At 42.6% G+C, this 17,853-nt stretch overlaps 2 protein-coding genes across 5 annotated transcripts in view; both read right to left on the bottom strand.

Annotated features, from left to right (window-relative positions):
• The window catches only part of sh2b2 (SH2B adaptor protein 2), a 28,093-nt gene extending 15,827 nt beyond the window's left edge, over positions 1 to 12,266 (bottom strand). Inside the window, exons 1-2 of one of the 4 annotated variants that reach the window (XM_080773146.1) lie at positions 11,879 to 12,266; positions 11,525 to 11,637 (exon numbers count right to left, since the gene is read on the bottom strand). The gene's annotated coding sequence lies outside the window, so the exon portion shown is untranslated. Of the gene's footprint in view, positions 1 to 6,744; positions 6,849 to 7,195; positions 7,378 to 11,524; positions 11,638 to 11,878 lie in introns of those variants that run through there. The other 3 variants (XM_080773147.1, XM_080773145.1, XM_080773148.1) reach the window with 3 other exon arrangements.
• Positions 12,267 to 14,183: 1,917 nt separating this feature from the next.
• Positions 14,184 to 17,853, bottom strand: part of cux1b (cut-like homeobox 1b) — a 74,099-nt gene continuing 70,429 nt past the window's right edge. Inside the window, exons 16-22 of the mRNA XM_080773031.1 lie at positions 17,355 to 17,467; positions 17,143 to 17,259; positions 16,959 to 17,042; positions 16,723 to 16,779; positions 16,547 to 16,627; positions 16,353 to 16,417; positions 14,184 to 16,151 (exon numbers count right to left, since the gene is read on the bottom strand). Of these exons, the coding sequence (XP_080629157.1) occupies positions 16,103 to 16,151; positions 16,353 to 16,417; positions 16,547 to 16,627; positions 16,723 to 16,779; positions 16,959 to 17,042; positions 17,143 to 17,259; positions 17,355 to 17,467 (566 nt within the window). The 3' untranslated portion in view covers positions 14,184 to 16,102. The remainder of the gene's footprint in view (positions 16,152 to 16,352; positions 16,418 to 16,546; positions 16,628 to 16,722; positions 16,780 to 16,958; positions 17,043 to 17,142; positions 17,260 to 17,354; positions 17,468 to 17,853) is intronic.

Genomic DNA, 17,853 nt, shown 5'->3' on the forward strand with positions numbered 1-17,853 from the left:
ACAGAGCACAGTACAGTACACTACAGTAACTATAACAATAAAGGTATAGTTGCACCGCTCAGTTCACACAGATGTGATTTTTTTATTAAAATAAATAAATAGCAGAAGCTAACTATGTGTCGCATCACGACGAAGCTTTAAATGGCAATGCTGACATACCAAAAATGGAAGTGATCATTAATGAATTATTTTAATTAATTAATTAATTAATTATCAACTAGCTTTTATAATCAATTAAATTGATACATTTGATTAACTGTTGCCCCCTAATCCCAATAGATAGACCATTCTCACTGTAGCCATGCTGACAGGTAAACACAGCTGAAGATGATATAGCATTAATTATGGGTGACTGTCCACACGTACACAGGTATCTTTATAAACGTAGCCTTCACTGTGTTCAATTGGTGGGGGTCGCCCACACGCAAATGTGTTCCTGGCCCATAAAAACGAATCTTAAAAAAAACCCTGGCCACAGTGTAGATGTTTAAAAACTCTGTTTATGCGTCTGTTTATGCGGAAAAAAAGGTTGAGGTTTTGGCTGGTTTGGACACTTAGCTACGTTGTCGTGTGGATGGAGAGATTTTTCTAAATGAGATTTTCAAAAAAGAAAAAGCTTAACTAAGTTTATAAAAAATAACCATGTACATGTATACGAACTAAGCCTAGTAATCTCCTAATAAGCCTAGTAATCTCCTAACTTCATGCTACCAGATGATGGTCCCTTTGACGAGTGCTTACAGTTCGCACCGCAAAAGGAATAGAGGCATGGCTCTTGCACCTAAACAGACCCCCACGGCCGTCTTGAGTGACAGGCACGCTAGTCACACAGTGCTGCTGTTACAGAAATGTATACAGCCAGCAGAATGTTTACCATCACATCAGCCAAAACTGTGTCATCACATCATCACTGTGTCGTATCATATACATGTTCGATACATAACACAGATATGTCAACTATGTTACTTGGAACCCCAACAGTTTGCAAAGTTTGCTAAGGGGATGTTTAATCACTTTGACGCATTTCCATTGGGGTCCAACTTCCATTCATACAAGGAAATCATCCAGAAGAGAAAGGCATATAATAACAGTGCGTTAAAATGTGATCTATAATATACTGTATAGGCAGCAGCATGCCTGTCACTCAAGACGCCCTTGGGGGTGTGTTTACGTGCAGGGGCCACGCCTCCATTCCAAGCACTTGGATCAAGTGAATTCTTGGACTTGGACTTCACACATATAGCTGTAATTGTGTGATGGTGTCACTTCTGCGTTGCTGTTCTTCTGAATAGCCTACTGAGTGGTGTTGTTCTTTTTGCCCATTTGAATAAAGACAACAGTCGCGTTCCTGTTCCTATTCCTCCTCCTCCTCCTCTCACGCGAACCCACTCATCCTTCCATTTGTCTATTCCCCTGTGTGTGTATGACTCAGTGCTCTGTCCGGCCTCCCGAAGCGGTGCCAAACCACATCACATCGCTGATAAAACGCTCTCGCTCTCTCTTTTCTGTGTGTCTGTCTGTCTGTCTGTCTGTCTGTCTGTCTGAACTGTGGCATGGAGCCAACATCTTACACAAACTACTATCCAAATCATACAACCAACCACAATGTCAACACCACCAACCAGAGTTTTCATTCACTCTTTCTCTGCAAGATTACAGATATCTGCAGTAGTCAAAATAACAAATAATTTGTTTTATTATTATTTTGTTTGGCAGCTGGTCAGGTGGAGACCGTAGACGCCCAGCCCTCATTAAGCCGGAAAGCTTATTGTCAGAGCAACCAGCTTCTGCTACATAACTCATAACATAACCATAAATATTTACAATGCATGCATGCAAGTTCCTGAAGCATTACAGTGGATTGCAAATGTTTTCACTTCCTAGTGGGAAGCAAAGTTTCAAGGTTTCTCTCTCTTCCTTTCTGTCTTTCCTCCTGCATCTCCCCCTGGTGTTAAGAGAACACAAAGATCTGAATCCAATGAGATGCCAAGCCAACCAATATGCCCATATATGGAGATCTCAAGTATACACACACTGGGGGTCTATAAATTATATACACGTGTGTATATACTTTATATACACAGCTTATATCCTTATATTGGCTTAAGGGAGGGCAGGCAGGCGGGCGGACCTCTGACATTACCGTCATGTCACCATGCCTCAGTCATAACCACATAAGTAGTTATCAATGCACCTGGAGTGTATTGTCTAACCTCAATGTATCGTGGCATCAGGCACAAACAAATCAGTCAGCTCCATATGGGCACAAAAGCGGCATGACCAGATATGGTCATGACTCATGTCAACACTGATGACATCAGGGACAGGGATCTCTATTTATGGCCATTAAAGGGACAATACTTCCTCTGAGACATACAAAAAACACAAGATGAACGTGGGGTTGAAAAGGAGGTCTGAACTCTGAAGCACGCAAAATGTTAACAGAAATCGCTTCTTTACCTGCGCATACGTCCCACAGGATGTGGAGCTGGGATCCATAGTGTCAATATTAGGGTGATTTTAGCTGTGTCAACTATTGCTAAAACTATTGCACCACTCAGTTGGTTTACTTCTCTCTATGGGGTCAAGCTTGGCGTAGCACCATCAGGTCCATTAACACTTTGCTGTGTAAGGTGAATATGTTAACATTGTGTTGTTTTCCCTCACTTTCACCTCCAGGCTGAGTCATAGTCCGATGGAGCCTCTTTCATAAGCTATCATCAGAGAACAGAAATACGCCTCATTAAAGTTTCAGCAACGGGCAGCCACGACGGCACAGAGAAAGCCCTGCCTGGAAGGTCGGATTTGTGAACGAATGGGTTTCCTGCCCCCACAGATACTCTGAAAGAGATCCATTCCCACTTAGTGCCAGCAGGAACCAGTTTACATGAACCATTTTTCAACAACATTGCTGGAAAAGTAAATGTAGCTCCTCATGCAAAATACATGTGTTAATAAATAATACTGTGACTTATGCATCCATAAAATACATCTGGTCATTCATTCAACCAACCGACCAAATCTTATCATTAAGTTGACATTCCCATGCGTCACAACAATTCCCAATTAATCCCATGCGTCTGTCGTGTGCTGTGAGTCAGTCAATACCCTTTTAGCTATTTAAAAACCTGCTCTGGAGCTATCTTTCCACACAATCAGCAGAAAAAACAACATGCAACGAGATGCATTTCTCGAGCTGCTGCCCTTCCGCTAAGAAGAGGATGTGCCTTTCTCAAGGATACTGAATGACTGTACACAACTGCCTGCACACGCACACACCCAAACACTCAGACGCACACGCACGCACAAAGTCAGCATGAAACACAAGCCATTAGAAGTGGACAGGATTGGGTGTTTCATTTTTTGGAGGCTCAGTACACTGCAGCCTCTTCTGCGCTGTGAATCCAGACAGAGGGGATCGCCAGACACAATGGCAATGATATTAAAAGGGAGAAGGAGGATATGTGTGTGAATATGGGTGAATGTGTAGGAGCAGCAAGCTTGTTAAAGTAAGGAACAAAGAGTGAGGAGAGGACTCATGATACAGCAAGAGGGGATAGAGAGGGTCGTGTTTTTGCTCCCTGGACCAGCTGCTAAAACAATCACTGCATGTGCGCGCGTGTGCGTGTGCGCGCGCGTGCGTAGGTGGAGGAACTAAAAGGGGATGTATGTATACAGGAGGGGAGACACTCCAGTAGCCCACCATGTGGGTGGGGGCACCATACAGATCCACAAATACCTATAAGTAAAAGGACGAAGGAGTAATGCTGCAGATAGCCTCTGACAGTACATTCTGACTGACACACCTCATCCAGAAAAAAGGTTTTAGGGACTAGCTGAATATCAGATGAACGATTTGTCTTTCAACAAGTGTATAATAATTTAACAATTTGTAGTTCGATAAAGTATAATTTTGCCTTTATTCCCCATTTCCCCTTCCTTTTCACTATCTGTTGTATACATTTACCACAAGTCTCCCCCCCCCCCCTTCCCAGGGGAGCAGGGCTGATATCTCTGTCAGATGGCTGGGAGATCTGTCTGTAACAGTAAACTGACCGGAGATGAAAGGAAAGAGACATTATGTAGGGAGAACCAATCAACTGCAACCTGCAAAACACACTCCTTGCATACTTCATAGAGTCCGCTCAGGGCTAGATTATACTTTGTCAAAGTGACGTATTTCTGCAGTTGGAAAAACAGAACTTTTGTTGCACCAACCAGTATAATAAATTAGCCTTTACAGGATTGGACAGTACAAGCTGGCCAGTATTCATGGTTGATTATATCTCTATATATGAGTCATAATATGGTACCAATGAAATAATGATAGCCACCACACTTGAGTGTAGGTACAATGAGATTTTCAGAGAGTATATGCAATGCTCCTTAACATAGATTTTTGTTAGTGAAATATGCTACTGAAACACACACACACACACACACACACACACACACACACACACACACACACACACACACACACACACACACACACACACACACACACACACTAGCCTATACTGTAGGCTACACACTGTGAGGCATATTGGCTAATGAGAATGATTGGCGATGTTGTGCTCCCACCCTAGGGAGTTTAGGACCAGCCATGCTTTCTAAGATTAGCCTCCCTGTTCCAGACATGTGTACAGCTGCATACAGTAGGCTAGTCGCTAGTACAACCACTACCTACAACACCGCCTATTACACAGTCTTTAAAATCCTAAATTAGAATCCAACAATGCAATTATTTTTCACACGATTCAAATGGTTTCAGTAGTTTAAGGACATTAAATGACACTAAAAGCATTGACTCTGCAACACAGCCTGCTATCTGACTGAGGCAAAGATAAAGATCTGCATTGCATTAATGATGGCAATTACGAGTGGAATGCTTGCATGTACGCGCGCACACACACTCACTCTCTCACCCACACACTCTCTCTCTCTCATGTGTGCATATGGCTCACACATGTTCAGGCATTATTACCACACAATATATATCACAGCATAATTAAACATTATTTGTGTCATGGACAAGATCAGGACTGTAAGGGACAAACAATTTGTTCAAAACAAAACTACTCTATAGGCCATTTAAGAACTTGCTTGAGAAAGCAATTAAATCCTTAGATTGGATGGCACAGTTACATGATTATCACCATGACATTTGTGTTGGGTCTGTACTGTAAGTACACTGAACTATGACAGAGGGGTAGACCAGAAAGAAACTGATGGAATTAGATGGGGAAGAAGCAACAGCAGAAGGCTGGACAAGGAATAAGAGGTGAAAGTAACCCCCCTCCCTTCTCCTCTCTCACCTGCAAAGACATATACTGTAGATATACTGATCTTTGACTTGACCACTGACAGCCTCGCCTCCACTGTCTTTCCTTAGCAACAGACAATGCTCTTTGTCTTTGGTATACTGTACCAGTTCCAAATGTGAAATAAACATCACAAACATCGATATGATAACGAAAGATCTGTCTCAAAAAGGTGCCGAGATGTGTACAAGACAAGAGGACATATTCAAGGGTAACTGATAAGTATAGCCCATGGCTGCCCGTGTATAGAGACAGACAGATGCCAGCAGTGATAGGAATCCAGACATGATGAAAATGGGCATTCCTGAATCATGACGACTCTACCCCTCGACCATGAGTCATATTTTAAACCCATCATACAAATGCAAGCGACACACACACACACACACACACACACACACACACACACACACACACACACACACACACAACATCTAGCCACCTGACTCTTACCCAGTAATGTATGTAGGTCTAGATTTGATTACATGCATAAAACACACTGTCTACTCGCTCAGGCAAACAGCGATAATGTAAATATTGAGCGAGGTTAGGCAGGCTCCCATATGGCTGCCAGTGATAAAGGATGAAGCGCGTGGGAGATGCACATTCCGCGACTCAGTTCCATTTCCTGTCTCTTACCCACTAATTAATTTTACAGATGACCATGGATAAAGCTACTGAACGTGTCAAATGTAAAGGCCTCCTGAAAATAGAGCAACGGAATTGATGGTTTGTTGCTGACCTCGATTAGTAAATGAACGTCAATATTCTACTGTAGGTTAGCCTGGACTCTAGTTAGCTAATACTGAAGACATTCTTTATTCAAACTGTTCATTGTTCAAACAGAAATCTATGCCGTTTAATGCATAGATAATGCCAACCATCACTCTCCTCTGCTGACAATTGACATTTTGTTTAACCCTGGTCCAGTGCATTAGTGAGAACTCGCTAACACACTGGACCATGCAGGGCTGCATCGGCAAATCGCAAATGACCCTATCATTCGTGCCCAAATATGTTTACAACGAACATATTAGATTTTAGAGATAAAGTCAATAACATGTTATAATAATGACTATAGTCTTAGCCTGTGTGCGGCCAAGCCTATAGGCCTATTGCCGCCTATATGAACATTGTATAAATTCATGAATGGGAAACAGCAGCAGCCTCCTATATGGTGAATGGCTCATGCTCCTCTGCTGTTGCGGACACAAGAATGGATCGAGCAAATGAAATGAATGAGGCCGCATGCAGCCGCACAAACTAAGCAACGAACGACACTGATCCCCCCCCAAAAAACCCATACGAAACAGCGTACTTTCTACGACCTGATCTGGTGTATAGGTAGGCCTATTGACCACCAGACTTAACCCCTCAGGGCCTCAATGCTATTAAATGGATTATCGGAAAAGCCCCTTACCGCGACCCCCAATCGTAGCACTGGCAGGCGTAGCTTCCAAGAGCATCTTCCAGCGTAACCAACGAATCCGTCTTCCCTGCCTTCAACGCTAGCAGCCTAATAGGCCTACGATGATCCAGTTATAGGCTAGGCTGATCGGACAATATCGTCGTAGTCCTTATTTATGCCCACTTTTTGGCCATATTCGTGCGTTTTCGCACCGACTAGTCAAACGGGGTGGAGACCAAAACACGGCAGCTTTCCTTCAGCACCAACCTGGAGGCTGCGAACGAGGCAAGGCTTGTTGTTATCCCTACCTTAAATGACGATGCTTGTGTTTACCAGCACCAAACACGTTCATACCAACTCAATTTGCTTGTAAATAGGCACAAGTCTGGGAAAACACAGACATAGTTTAGGCTACACACACACCAAAACAATAAAGAAATAAAATGCAGCAGGCAGCTCTCACCTCAGTACAGCATTCCTTGCATGGTGATGATGTCGGTGAGACGACTGGCTTTGCTTTTGTCTTTTGATATACTGGCTATTCAAGAGAACAGTAGCCTATACTCCAATGTGTTATTTCTTGTTATCTAGATGATTGCTGCTGGTCTCCATCTCCCTGCTCGACGAACTCGCGCTGCTGCACCGTTGGCTTGGCAGGCTGTGTGCTTCCATGCACGAACACTTCCCCTTCTTTGGGGGGGCGGCGCGGCCGTGTGTGTGTGTGTGTGTGTGTGTGTGTGTGTGTGTGTGTGTGTGCATGTGCGTGTGCGTGTGTGTGTGATCTATTTAACAGCCACCGCCGATTCCCCTTAAAGGGACATTTCACCGCTGAAAGAAACTGCAGTCACTCAATATTAATAGTATTTGTAGTAGGCCCCTACCACAATTTGAAAATTGCACCCTATGGCCAGAAAAATAATGACGTCTGGGTGTTTGACAAGGGTTGACTGGATTGCTGAATTCCTACAATGCTCGAGGCTGCATGGGGATGTGACTTGTACAGGAAGGAAGTGAGTCCACAGATTTTTGGTCATGTCATGAACATGGCGTTGCAAAAGGGGTGAAGTGGCCCTTTAAAGGAGCCGCTCCGGAGGCCACGGTATGCTTATATCTGTTCTTTTTGGCAAAGGTGTAAGATTTTGTCACCACACTTGCTGAGATGAGCAAAAGTTGCCTACGATAATAGTAGTCAAGTTATGGTACGTGGCTATAACTACGTGGTTAAACTGATAAGAACTGAAGTGAACTGAATTCTATACATCTTATACGCCATCATGTTCTCCTTGTTGGGAGACCATCTTATGCTGTACTGTACAGTGTACAGTAGGCTACTGTTGTGATTTTCTCCCCGGTATAAAAATCGCAATTTATCGCAATTTATTTTTGTGGTCTTGACTCATTGGGTAATTTTGAAGTAGTGCAACCACTTCATTAAGTAGCTTTGTGTGTACAGTACAGTACAGTACAGTACAGTACAGTGATTGACAGTAAAGTACAGTAGAGAGACCCTCTGTGGACCCCCACACGGTAACTGTCATTGCTCAACCGTTTCGGACGTGGGGCGGCTCGCCGGAACTGGGCCGGCACCCTGGGTGTTCCTTTGGGTCTGGAAGTTTCGGGGACCCCCGGGGACGCCCACACGGAGTTGCACCACTTACTTCATTCACATGGGTGTGATTTTTACTAAATATCTTAATAGCCTTGGTGCTTTTTACACTGCTGGTGGATATTCTTCCATTTGGTGGACACATGGAATCCAAATGTTTTTTTCCATCTACGCCCACTGTATTTATAGTGGCCAAATGACGTCTCACGTCATCAATGTTTCTTTAACTGATGCCCTAAACAAACATTAAAAGTCCATAGACTTGGCTGCCATTCAATGCATCATAAGTGCTCTAAACCAGGGGTTCCCAACCTTTTGATTCCCATGGACCGGCTGACAGTGGTTATTTTACAACAATATACAATAATGTCTTTCTAATACTAAATAGCTTACAACACAAGTCTCATATAGGCACAAAAGGGGCCATGTCCATATATGGCCATATACTGTACTAATGATATGCAGAATCTCCATTTATGTTCATAAAAGGACTGACAATCAGTCATATGGCGGTGCCACGTACACTCTAGAGGTCACGGAGCGGCCTGAACTTCTAGTGTCTTACAATTACATCACTCAGGGACAGGGTTACAAACATACCAAACACAACACAATCACAGGGTCTACAGTGTACATTCATGTGGAGGCGGCAGCTGCATGGTCACTACAGTAACATCATTGACTGACTGCTGAATGAACTAGCAGGAATCCTCCTCTTGTGTTTTCATAATAATTGTTCTTTCAGAACATCCACTTAAAATTACTCACAGGGCTTGCAGGAGGATGGGCGCTCTCTCTCTCTCTCTCACACACACACACACACACACACACACACACACACACACACACACACACACACACACACACACACACACACACACACACACACACACAGGTATTGTTAAGCAAACTAGAAGTGCGATTGGTTCAGTGACCTCTCACTCCCTGAGGCTTTTTGTGCAATCCTTTAAGCATGTAAAATCATTGTTAATCAGATTGGTATACAACACAAGGGTTAGGGTTAGTCCCCCCAGTTATTCTTCATAGCTATTAAAATGCTATAAATGTTACTGTGTGAATTAATGAGTTGTGTTGATTTTATATGATTGACTCCATTTTGATTTTGAACACTATATATACTGTATGATATATATTTATTTTTTAAATTATTTTTTCTTTATTTTTTTGCGTTTGCATACAAGACATTCTTCTTAAACCCAACCTACCCTGCCCCACTATTTTACCCATTTCTACCATTTCCACCCTTGTATTGTCTTGGGTATATGCAAAGTAATGTATCTGATGTATTCCGTTTCTGTAATATGATATGTTTGTTTACATTAGTAATGTTTGTAAACATTGGAGTAAATCATCTAGTCCTAGTATACCTACCGGTATATCCTATACAGGCTTATCAAACTCTTTAAGTAAGTTTGTGAATTTAAGCTAATCTTATTCACATGTTTGAATTAACCCCTGATAAGTTCTCGGATCTAATGATAGACATTAATCAGGTTATGATTTATATGCAACAATCTTATTTAAACAGCTGAGCTTAGGGAGTTATATGCAGGGAGTGATTAGAAAGACACAATTACATGGTTACGGCATGTGTTGTTTATCATTGCTTAACAAGCTTTCTCATGTTTCTCTGTGATGTTTACGATTCTCTAATCTTTTCTCTTCTCTAATCTTTTCTGAGAGGATTGGCTCTGGCTATATGATGTAGTGAAAGACTAAATATACCTGTTAAGACTAAGAGTTAGGACAGGTGGTATAAGATGGAGACAAGCTGCTCTGGAAAGTAAGAACATAACAAGAGCATTCCCGATCATCAGGGGTGGATTAACCCGTCGTTGTGCCCTGTGCTACAACCCGCTGTGTTGTTGTATTGTTCCATTCAGACTTGCAATAGACTAGAGCTGGGGCCAGTTCATTTTAAAAAGTCATGTGCTGGGTGAAGGCTACCCGACCCGTCTCTCATTCTGTTCAGAGTATTGATCCTCAGACACTTCCTGCCGGAAGGATGAATCAACAAGAGCCCCCAGGGGGAAGGGAGCCCGGAGCCGCTCCAAACTCCTGTTCACCCCCCAGGGGGATGGGAGCCGCTACTCTTAAATTCCAAAAACATGACAAAACGCACAGAAGATGGTCTTATAGGCGGTGGGCATCATTGATCAGGAGGACTTGAGATTTGGCCACATATAGACTCTAGCGGTGAGAGAGCAGTGGGCGGAGGGATGAAACGGAGATGGAGATAGGCTGGCTTTTGAGTTGATTTCCTATGAATCTAAAGTGGTTGAAATGGAGATTAGTCTCCTGGGGGTTGTTTTGAGGATGTTTGAGAATCAATGTGTCAGCAGGAACAGAAAGTGTCATGACAAAGTTAACCTTTAATAAGCACCTCACTGTATCCTTACCATGCAGTACTATGAACTTGCTCTGAACTCGGTAGAATCTGCACCTGGCTCACTGATAACAAACTATCCTTACACCTGGTAAAAACGGAATCCATTCTCTTCGGATCAATAGTAATCTCAGCAAGGCAGATGGCTTCTTGGTTAGAGTGGGTGACAATATCTACCTAGGTTCCATCCTGGAGGCTAATCTTTCCGGTGATAAAATGGCCACCAACGTAATCAAAAAAGTCAATCAAAGAACAAGATTCCTTTACAGGATCTCCTCACGGGTCAACAAAAACACCTTGAAGACCTTAACAGGAGCCCTCATACAAGGTTTCTTCGACAAGGCATGCACCTCTTGGTACCACGTAGCACCTCAAAGGCCCTTAAAACAAGGCTACAGACCTCCCAAAACATGGGTGTTAAAGTAATCTATTCTACTGAACAGTGGACATGAAACTGTCGCAGGGACTTACCGGTACCCTCAATCCAACCCTTGATGCAAGTGTCAAGCAAGGAGGCATTGTGTGCCATTTTATAGTCTTTGGTTTGACTCGGCCGGGGTTTGAACCTGCTACCTACCAGTCTGAAGACAGACAGACACTCTAACCTCAAGGCCACTGAGCAACTTACAATGGTGTCTCTCTGAAAATAAATCATTTCCACTTAAATATCTTTGTGGGGTGACATTAAATGATGAAGTGCGTTTAGTGACTTAAGTGTGTGTCTCGTGCACGTGTGTGTGTGTGTGTGTGTGTGTGTGTGTTTTGTGCAACCCCTGTACCTGATGATTGAACTCCCTGGACAGAGCTGGCAAGAAAACTGTGCACGATATTTATGATGATGTTATCTGAGCCCCCCTGGGGCAGGGCCCAAAATAGAACTGCATCAGCATCACTGTAAACAACACATGGGGCCGGCCCAGTGGGGACAGATACAGTGTTTGAATGCAAACAAATGTGAGTTGACAAAGTAAACTCAAATGCTAATTATTAATATATTAGACACCACAAGGAAGATACATGGGCATATCTAATTACCAAAGAATCAGCTTAATTCACAAATAACTTTTGAGTGACAATGCAGCCAAGCCTGACACTTGTGAATGAATATATCCATGATGCAGAATGGCACTCACCTCCCATCACCTTTTCTCAGAGACACACACACATACAGAGACAGACAAGGATGGTGCGTCTCTCCGTCTCCAAGAGGGGTGGGTGTGGTAGGCAGCAGCAGCATATGCATGGGGGCTCTTGGGAAGGGGTAGAGGTGCACTGTGTTTCCATGAGGAATCTGGATTGGCTGAGCTGGAATCACATGTTTGACTGATTCAACCAGACACTGTCAGAGCGAATCAGAGTGCAGGAAAGCATCCAGTATATAGAGCCACCTGACAGAGGAAGTCTGTTTCCATGGAAACATCCCAGCGAGCACAGCGAATGCAAACAGAATGGAGGGGTGGTGAGTGTGAGGGCAGGGGCAGACAGAATGGAGGGGTGGAGTGTGTGAGGGCAGGGGCAGACAGAATGGAGGGGTGGAGTGTGTGAGGGCAGGGGCAGACAGAATGGAGGGGTGGAGTGTGTGAGGGCAGAGGCAGACAGAATGGAGGGGTGGAGTGTGTGAGGGCAGGGGCAGACAGAATGGAGGGGTGGAGTGTGTGAGGGCAGAGGCAGACAGAATGGAGGGGTGGAGTGTGTGAGGGCAGGGGCAGACAGAATGGAGGGGTGGAGTGTGTGAGGGCAGGGGCAGACAGAATGGAGGGGTGGAGTGTGTGAGGGCAGGGGCAGACAGAATGGAGGGGTGGAGTGTGTGAGGGCAGAGGCAGACACACTTCTAAAGGGAACTGGAGAGCAGAACATTATGATTTTGACACACACACACACACACACACACACACACACACACACTTATGAGCTGAGGTGCTTAGCAACACAAAGGAAGAGATCTTGAATGGGGGTTTAGTTCAGTGAATGAATGAGACTGAACAGACTGTGGGAAATTCATGATGCTTCAGAATGGGAAGGACGTATGGAGAGACATTCTTGTCTGCCAAATTCACGCAGCCTTAATCTTAACAGGATTCATATAGAAGAGCTTTACATAACTCTTCTCTTAACAAAGGCACAGAAGCTCCATTGAAAAACAACCAGTCTCTCATTTCATTCATTCAGCAAAAATAATCTGCATGAATGATTCCAGCAGCCTGTATTGCCAGTCTGGGGTGATTATGTTTGGAGTAGATTGACTCAGTAGAGTAGAGCATCAGCTGCAGTGCGTGGGGAAGACTGGTTAACATCCTTCATAGCTCGTAACATAACATAGGCAATTTATATATATATAACTTTATACTCACTTATATTTTTCAATTCATTCTTGCATTACATACTCATTTATATTTTTCAATTAATTCTTGCATTACATACTCATTTATATTTTTCAATTAATTCTTTCTTTGTAATGAACATTCTTTTTTAACATTACATGATTGACATTGACATGACTCACATGCTGATTGTCTCTAGTGCCCTCTACTGTATGTGATGCAAATTAAAACATTGCACTGTGGCATGACCACAGTAGTTTAGTTTAGTCAGAATTACAATTCAAGATTCCCTTTCTTTAGGAGCAACATAGGGTTAACATGGCAGACAGACTCAGTTATTTATGGTATGACTAATGCTATCCAGGGTCTCTCCCATCACCTTCATCCCAGGATGAACTCATCCACTGCAGTGAAAAGGGGGAAAAACATCAAGCCATTACACTCACTTAGGATCTGTGTTTCTTTCTCCTCTGATGGAAGTTGTTAATATTTATCGATCTTTCTGTGGACAACAACAGGGGGAGGAGCTGGGGCTGATGATATTTAACTGGGAAGCAGGGACAAGAGAGAAGGGGTGTGTGTGTGTGTGTGTGTGGGGGGGGTCACTGGCAGGTAAAAGGGATGTGTGTGTGTGAGTGTAGGGCTGTAGGCGTATGCTAACAGAAGTAACGGTGGGGTGAAAGGTGACTGGAGCTCTGGAGGATAATGAAAGAGTAAACTGTACCGATAAAGCCTAGTAGAGAGTCTGTTCTGACTGCAGGATAAATGGGGTTAGGCTGGGGCTTCTGAAGGAGGAAGTGAGAGAGAGATCCTCTCTGTCTCGTTACTTTTTAATGGCTGACTGAGCTATATGCACGAGGAGTTATTTAGGGTCCACTCATGAATAGGATCTAGTTGGGTCATACAGCACTGCAGTCACACAGCCAGTCAGCATTGGGACCACTATGACGCCACCCAGTAATAATCACATTCTTTACCACTATCTGCTTCTCAATCCAGACTGATGATAGTGTTACTTAAGTGAATAGTACATCCTGTGTCAGTCAATATTGAACTTTGTCTAGTATGTATAATAGTATACAAACCTATATAGAATCTGGAAAGAAAAGTAAACAAGGAAATTATGCATAGATTTCATTTATATTATATTTAAGATGCCAGTAAATGTAGGATTAAGGGAAGGGAACATGTAAGCATGCATGGCAAGTTTGCTTTGTCATGAACAGAGCGTGGCAAGGATGAGTCAGAAACCATTAGTATCATTTACTACTGTTAAAGCCATCTTAAGCTTAGGTTGTCTCATCTGTCTGGAGAGCAAGTGGATATTCACGCAGCGTAATACCTATAGCTACTTCAAAATATACTATTACTTTACATATTACTCCCTGCCAAAAGTAACTAGTTACTTATTACTTAAATTTTTTTCCCTCACCCCCAGGATTTGCATCTTTTGTCCCCAAAATCGTCACACTAGCCAGTTTTTCCGGATGGTTTCAGGCTCATCACCCATCCGCATCAAAATATTCACATGTACAGAGTAGACAAGTACGCATCGTTTCCGTATCCGCTCTAGTCTATCAGCAACTCCATTACAACCCAGTCTACCATTAATCAACACTCAAGCCCACAGTACCACCAATGATGCTCATGAAAACAGTTACTTTTGGAAAATAGTAACATTAGTAATATTATTACTCAAAGTGTAAAGTAAGTAAAGTAATATGAATGTAAGTAATACGTTACTTTAGTTACTTTCCAACACTGTTTACGCGCCACCAGAACTAACTACATATGGCTCCTATGCCAACCGCCACAAATACTATGCAAACATTAAGAATAGAATAAGAGACATAAGCTTTGTCCTCTGTACAGGGACTATCCATCATCATTTACTGTTATATTAGGCCAGATTTGAGTACAAAAATAAATGAAAACTACCAGTACTTAATTTGTTATTCCATGGCCATTAATGTCTTTAAAGGACAACTTTAGTTGTACCAATGTTCATGTTTTAGGTTGTTATTAGAGAAAGTAAAAGATGAGTGTTCATTTATTTTTCATTTGCCGCTTTCTTTCATTAGTGATTTTAGCTAAAAAATATGATTTTATTTTATTTTATTTACTATAGACCCCAAGAAATAATATCTGGCCACAAAAGATCACGGGATCTATTGAATGTGACAAACTGTCATATTGAGCCAGGACACAGAGTATGACATCCCCCTATAGTAGCCTACCTTTACCTTTACATTCAGTAGATCCTGTGATATTTTGTGTCCAGATGTAATTTCCTGGGGTCTAGTAGGACAATAGTAAATATTAATAAAGAAATCGCCGTAAGATTTTGTAAAAAAGGAAGTATTTAGCCACATGTTCGAATGTCCCTGGCCCCCTGTCAAACAAAACTAAAATCGCTGAAACGAAAGAAAGCAGCAAATGAAAAAAAGTTTAAATCTCCTCTAATTACCTGTACATAATATGCTTTCACAGTACACCGTTCAGTCAAATTATGTTAACCAACATCTAATTATTATTTCTCCTTCATTAAGATTTCAGTATAGAACAGAAAAACATTTCTAGCAAGACCAGAGTAATGGTCCCTTTGGTACAAGTTGAAACTAAAGATAAATCAAGTTGTGCTACAACAGCACACCCCCAACACCTACAATTTTATGATTGCCTTTCAAGTAAATTAATCTAAGAGTATAAATGAGCTAGATTTATAATAGCTCTGCATTAAAGATGAAGATTGAGCGCAGAGGGAATGAACATCAAACCAGTTTTCAAGGTCAATCCACTTTTTGATGAACTGGAAGGCCAAAGAATGCACTCTACTGGAATACATTAGCTACTGCAGAAGCCTAAGAAAACCCTATCTGAATTCTGAATAACCTTACCAACCCAACCCACGCTTCAATAGAAACCCTCTGGAAATGAGGGTTGTGTTTCTGCTCCAATCATAAAAGGTGGGTTATAATGAGATGATTCAGAGTCCTGTATCATTGGGACCCGATGACATCACAGTTCGGAGGCAGGTTACAGGTGCTCATCGTGCTCATGGAAACGGTGCAGGTGATCCTGATATCTGGAGGTGGGCAGAAAATAGAAAAAGAAAAGAAAAGACAAAAGGAAGATGGGGGGGGGGGGGGGGGGGGGGGAGGGTATTTTGTAAATTATTTGTTATCAGACCCTGTTGCAGTTAGTAAGCATCAAAATGGTATAGTACATCACATTACACAGAAAAAAAGGTTGATAAATCAACTAGGAAAAGGATTCCCCAACTCACTTCTTAGCACAGAATGCAGTGCAGTCCCTGCCGATGCTCTCGCTCCAAGCAGTCTTGTACAACACCTGAAGAGTTATATGAAAGCAAAAAGCTCTAATAAGAAATGGTTTTAAAACGCTGGATTTATGCTATGAGCACATTGAACCCCAACCTAGGTACGTTAGGATACAAACGACCTTAAAAAGGAGACATACCAAGAACACCAAGCAATGCAGGAACAGAGTATAGAAGAAAGCAATGGTCCTCGCCATCTTATTGGAAAGAATGCCACGACCCTGAAATCAAAACGTGGGTGGATTACATAAGTAAAAAAAAAGAAAAATATATAAATAAGGTGTGTTTGTGTGTGTGTGTGTGTGTGTGTGTGTACCAGGCTAAGAGTGGCCTTATCCCAGGGGCTGAGGCTCAAGTATCTGCGCTGACGTTCCTATAGATGAGCAGATAATATAAAATCAATAAAACACATCATTGGCAGCCTTGTTTGAATCTGAAATGGGTTTTTTTGTTCAATTTATAACTTGTCGTATTATAAATCTGGCATCTTTTGCCGTGTATCAAAATGAGCTGCTTTGAGCTGGAGTGTGTGCAATGCCAAACGGTCCTCACCCTCTTGCTGAAGGAAGCAAAGGGATCCAGTCTCTCCTCGTACTGTGAGGAGTAGCGCATCACTGTGTCGTCGCTACCTCCAGACTACAGTAGACGGGACCATCAAAGACAAACGTTTTTTTTTGTTAACCATTTTGGCTTCTTATAATCACAAACATAAGACAACGCAGAGAGGTTCACTCACTCTGCCGGGGTAGCTCTGCAGAAACTTGATCTTCTCAAAGAGTTTGATGTTGTCGGCCCTCAGGCTGTCCAACTCACTCTGAAGGGCCTGCATGGTCTGCTGCATGGAGCGACTCTCCTGTGAGGGAAGGACACACAGTGAAGGACACATGCAACATGACGACGTCTGACTCACGTTATGGGTAAGCCAACAGATGTGTGACTGTCACTCACAGCCTCCAACTCCTGGTTGCGGGAACGGAACCTCTCCCTCTGGCTGGAGATGATGGATAGCAGAGAGTCCATCTGACCTTGGGGCAGCTCAGGATTAGAAGCTACCAATGAACCTGAAGCAAATATTAAGAGCACACACTGAATTTTGTGGAAATGTCTTCCTTAAAGATTACTTACATGGCAGGTAGGTAGTTGAGACCCTGATGAAGGCAGCTTGCTGCCTAAACATTGGCTTTATCTTGTTTCTTATCAACTTTTCAGAGGTAGGAAATGTGCAGCAGTATATACATTTTATTCAACTAGGTAGATAAGAGCTATGAGGTGGTATGAGAATTTGGCTTCTACTTACTTATCCCCATTACACCGGCTGGCACATAGGGCAGCAAAAAAGTTCCTGGGCTTCTACTAAGAACGTTTAATAATTTGCCTTTGTTTGAAAAACACATTTTTATCCTTTCTATATGAATTGTGATCCAACTAACACCAACCACCTTAGCTT

This window comes from Protomyctophum bolini (genome assembly GCF_963924005.1).
Source record: "Protomyctophum bolini genome assembly, chromosome: 9".
NCBI classification, from domain to species: Eukaryota; Metazoa; Chordata; class Actinopteri; order Myctophiformes; family Myctophidae; genus Protomyctophum; species Protomyctophum bolini.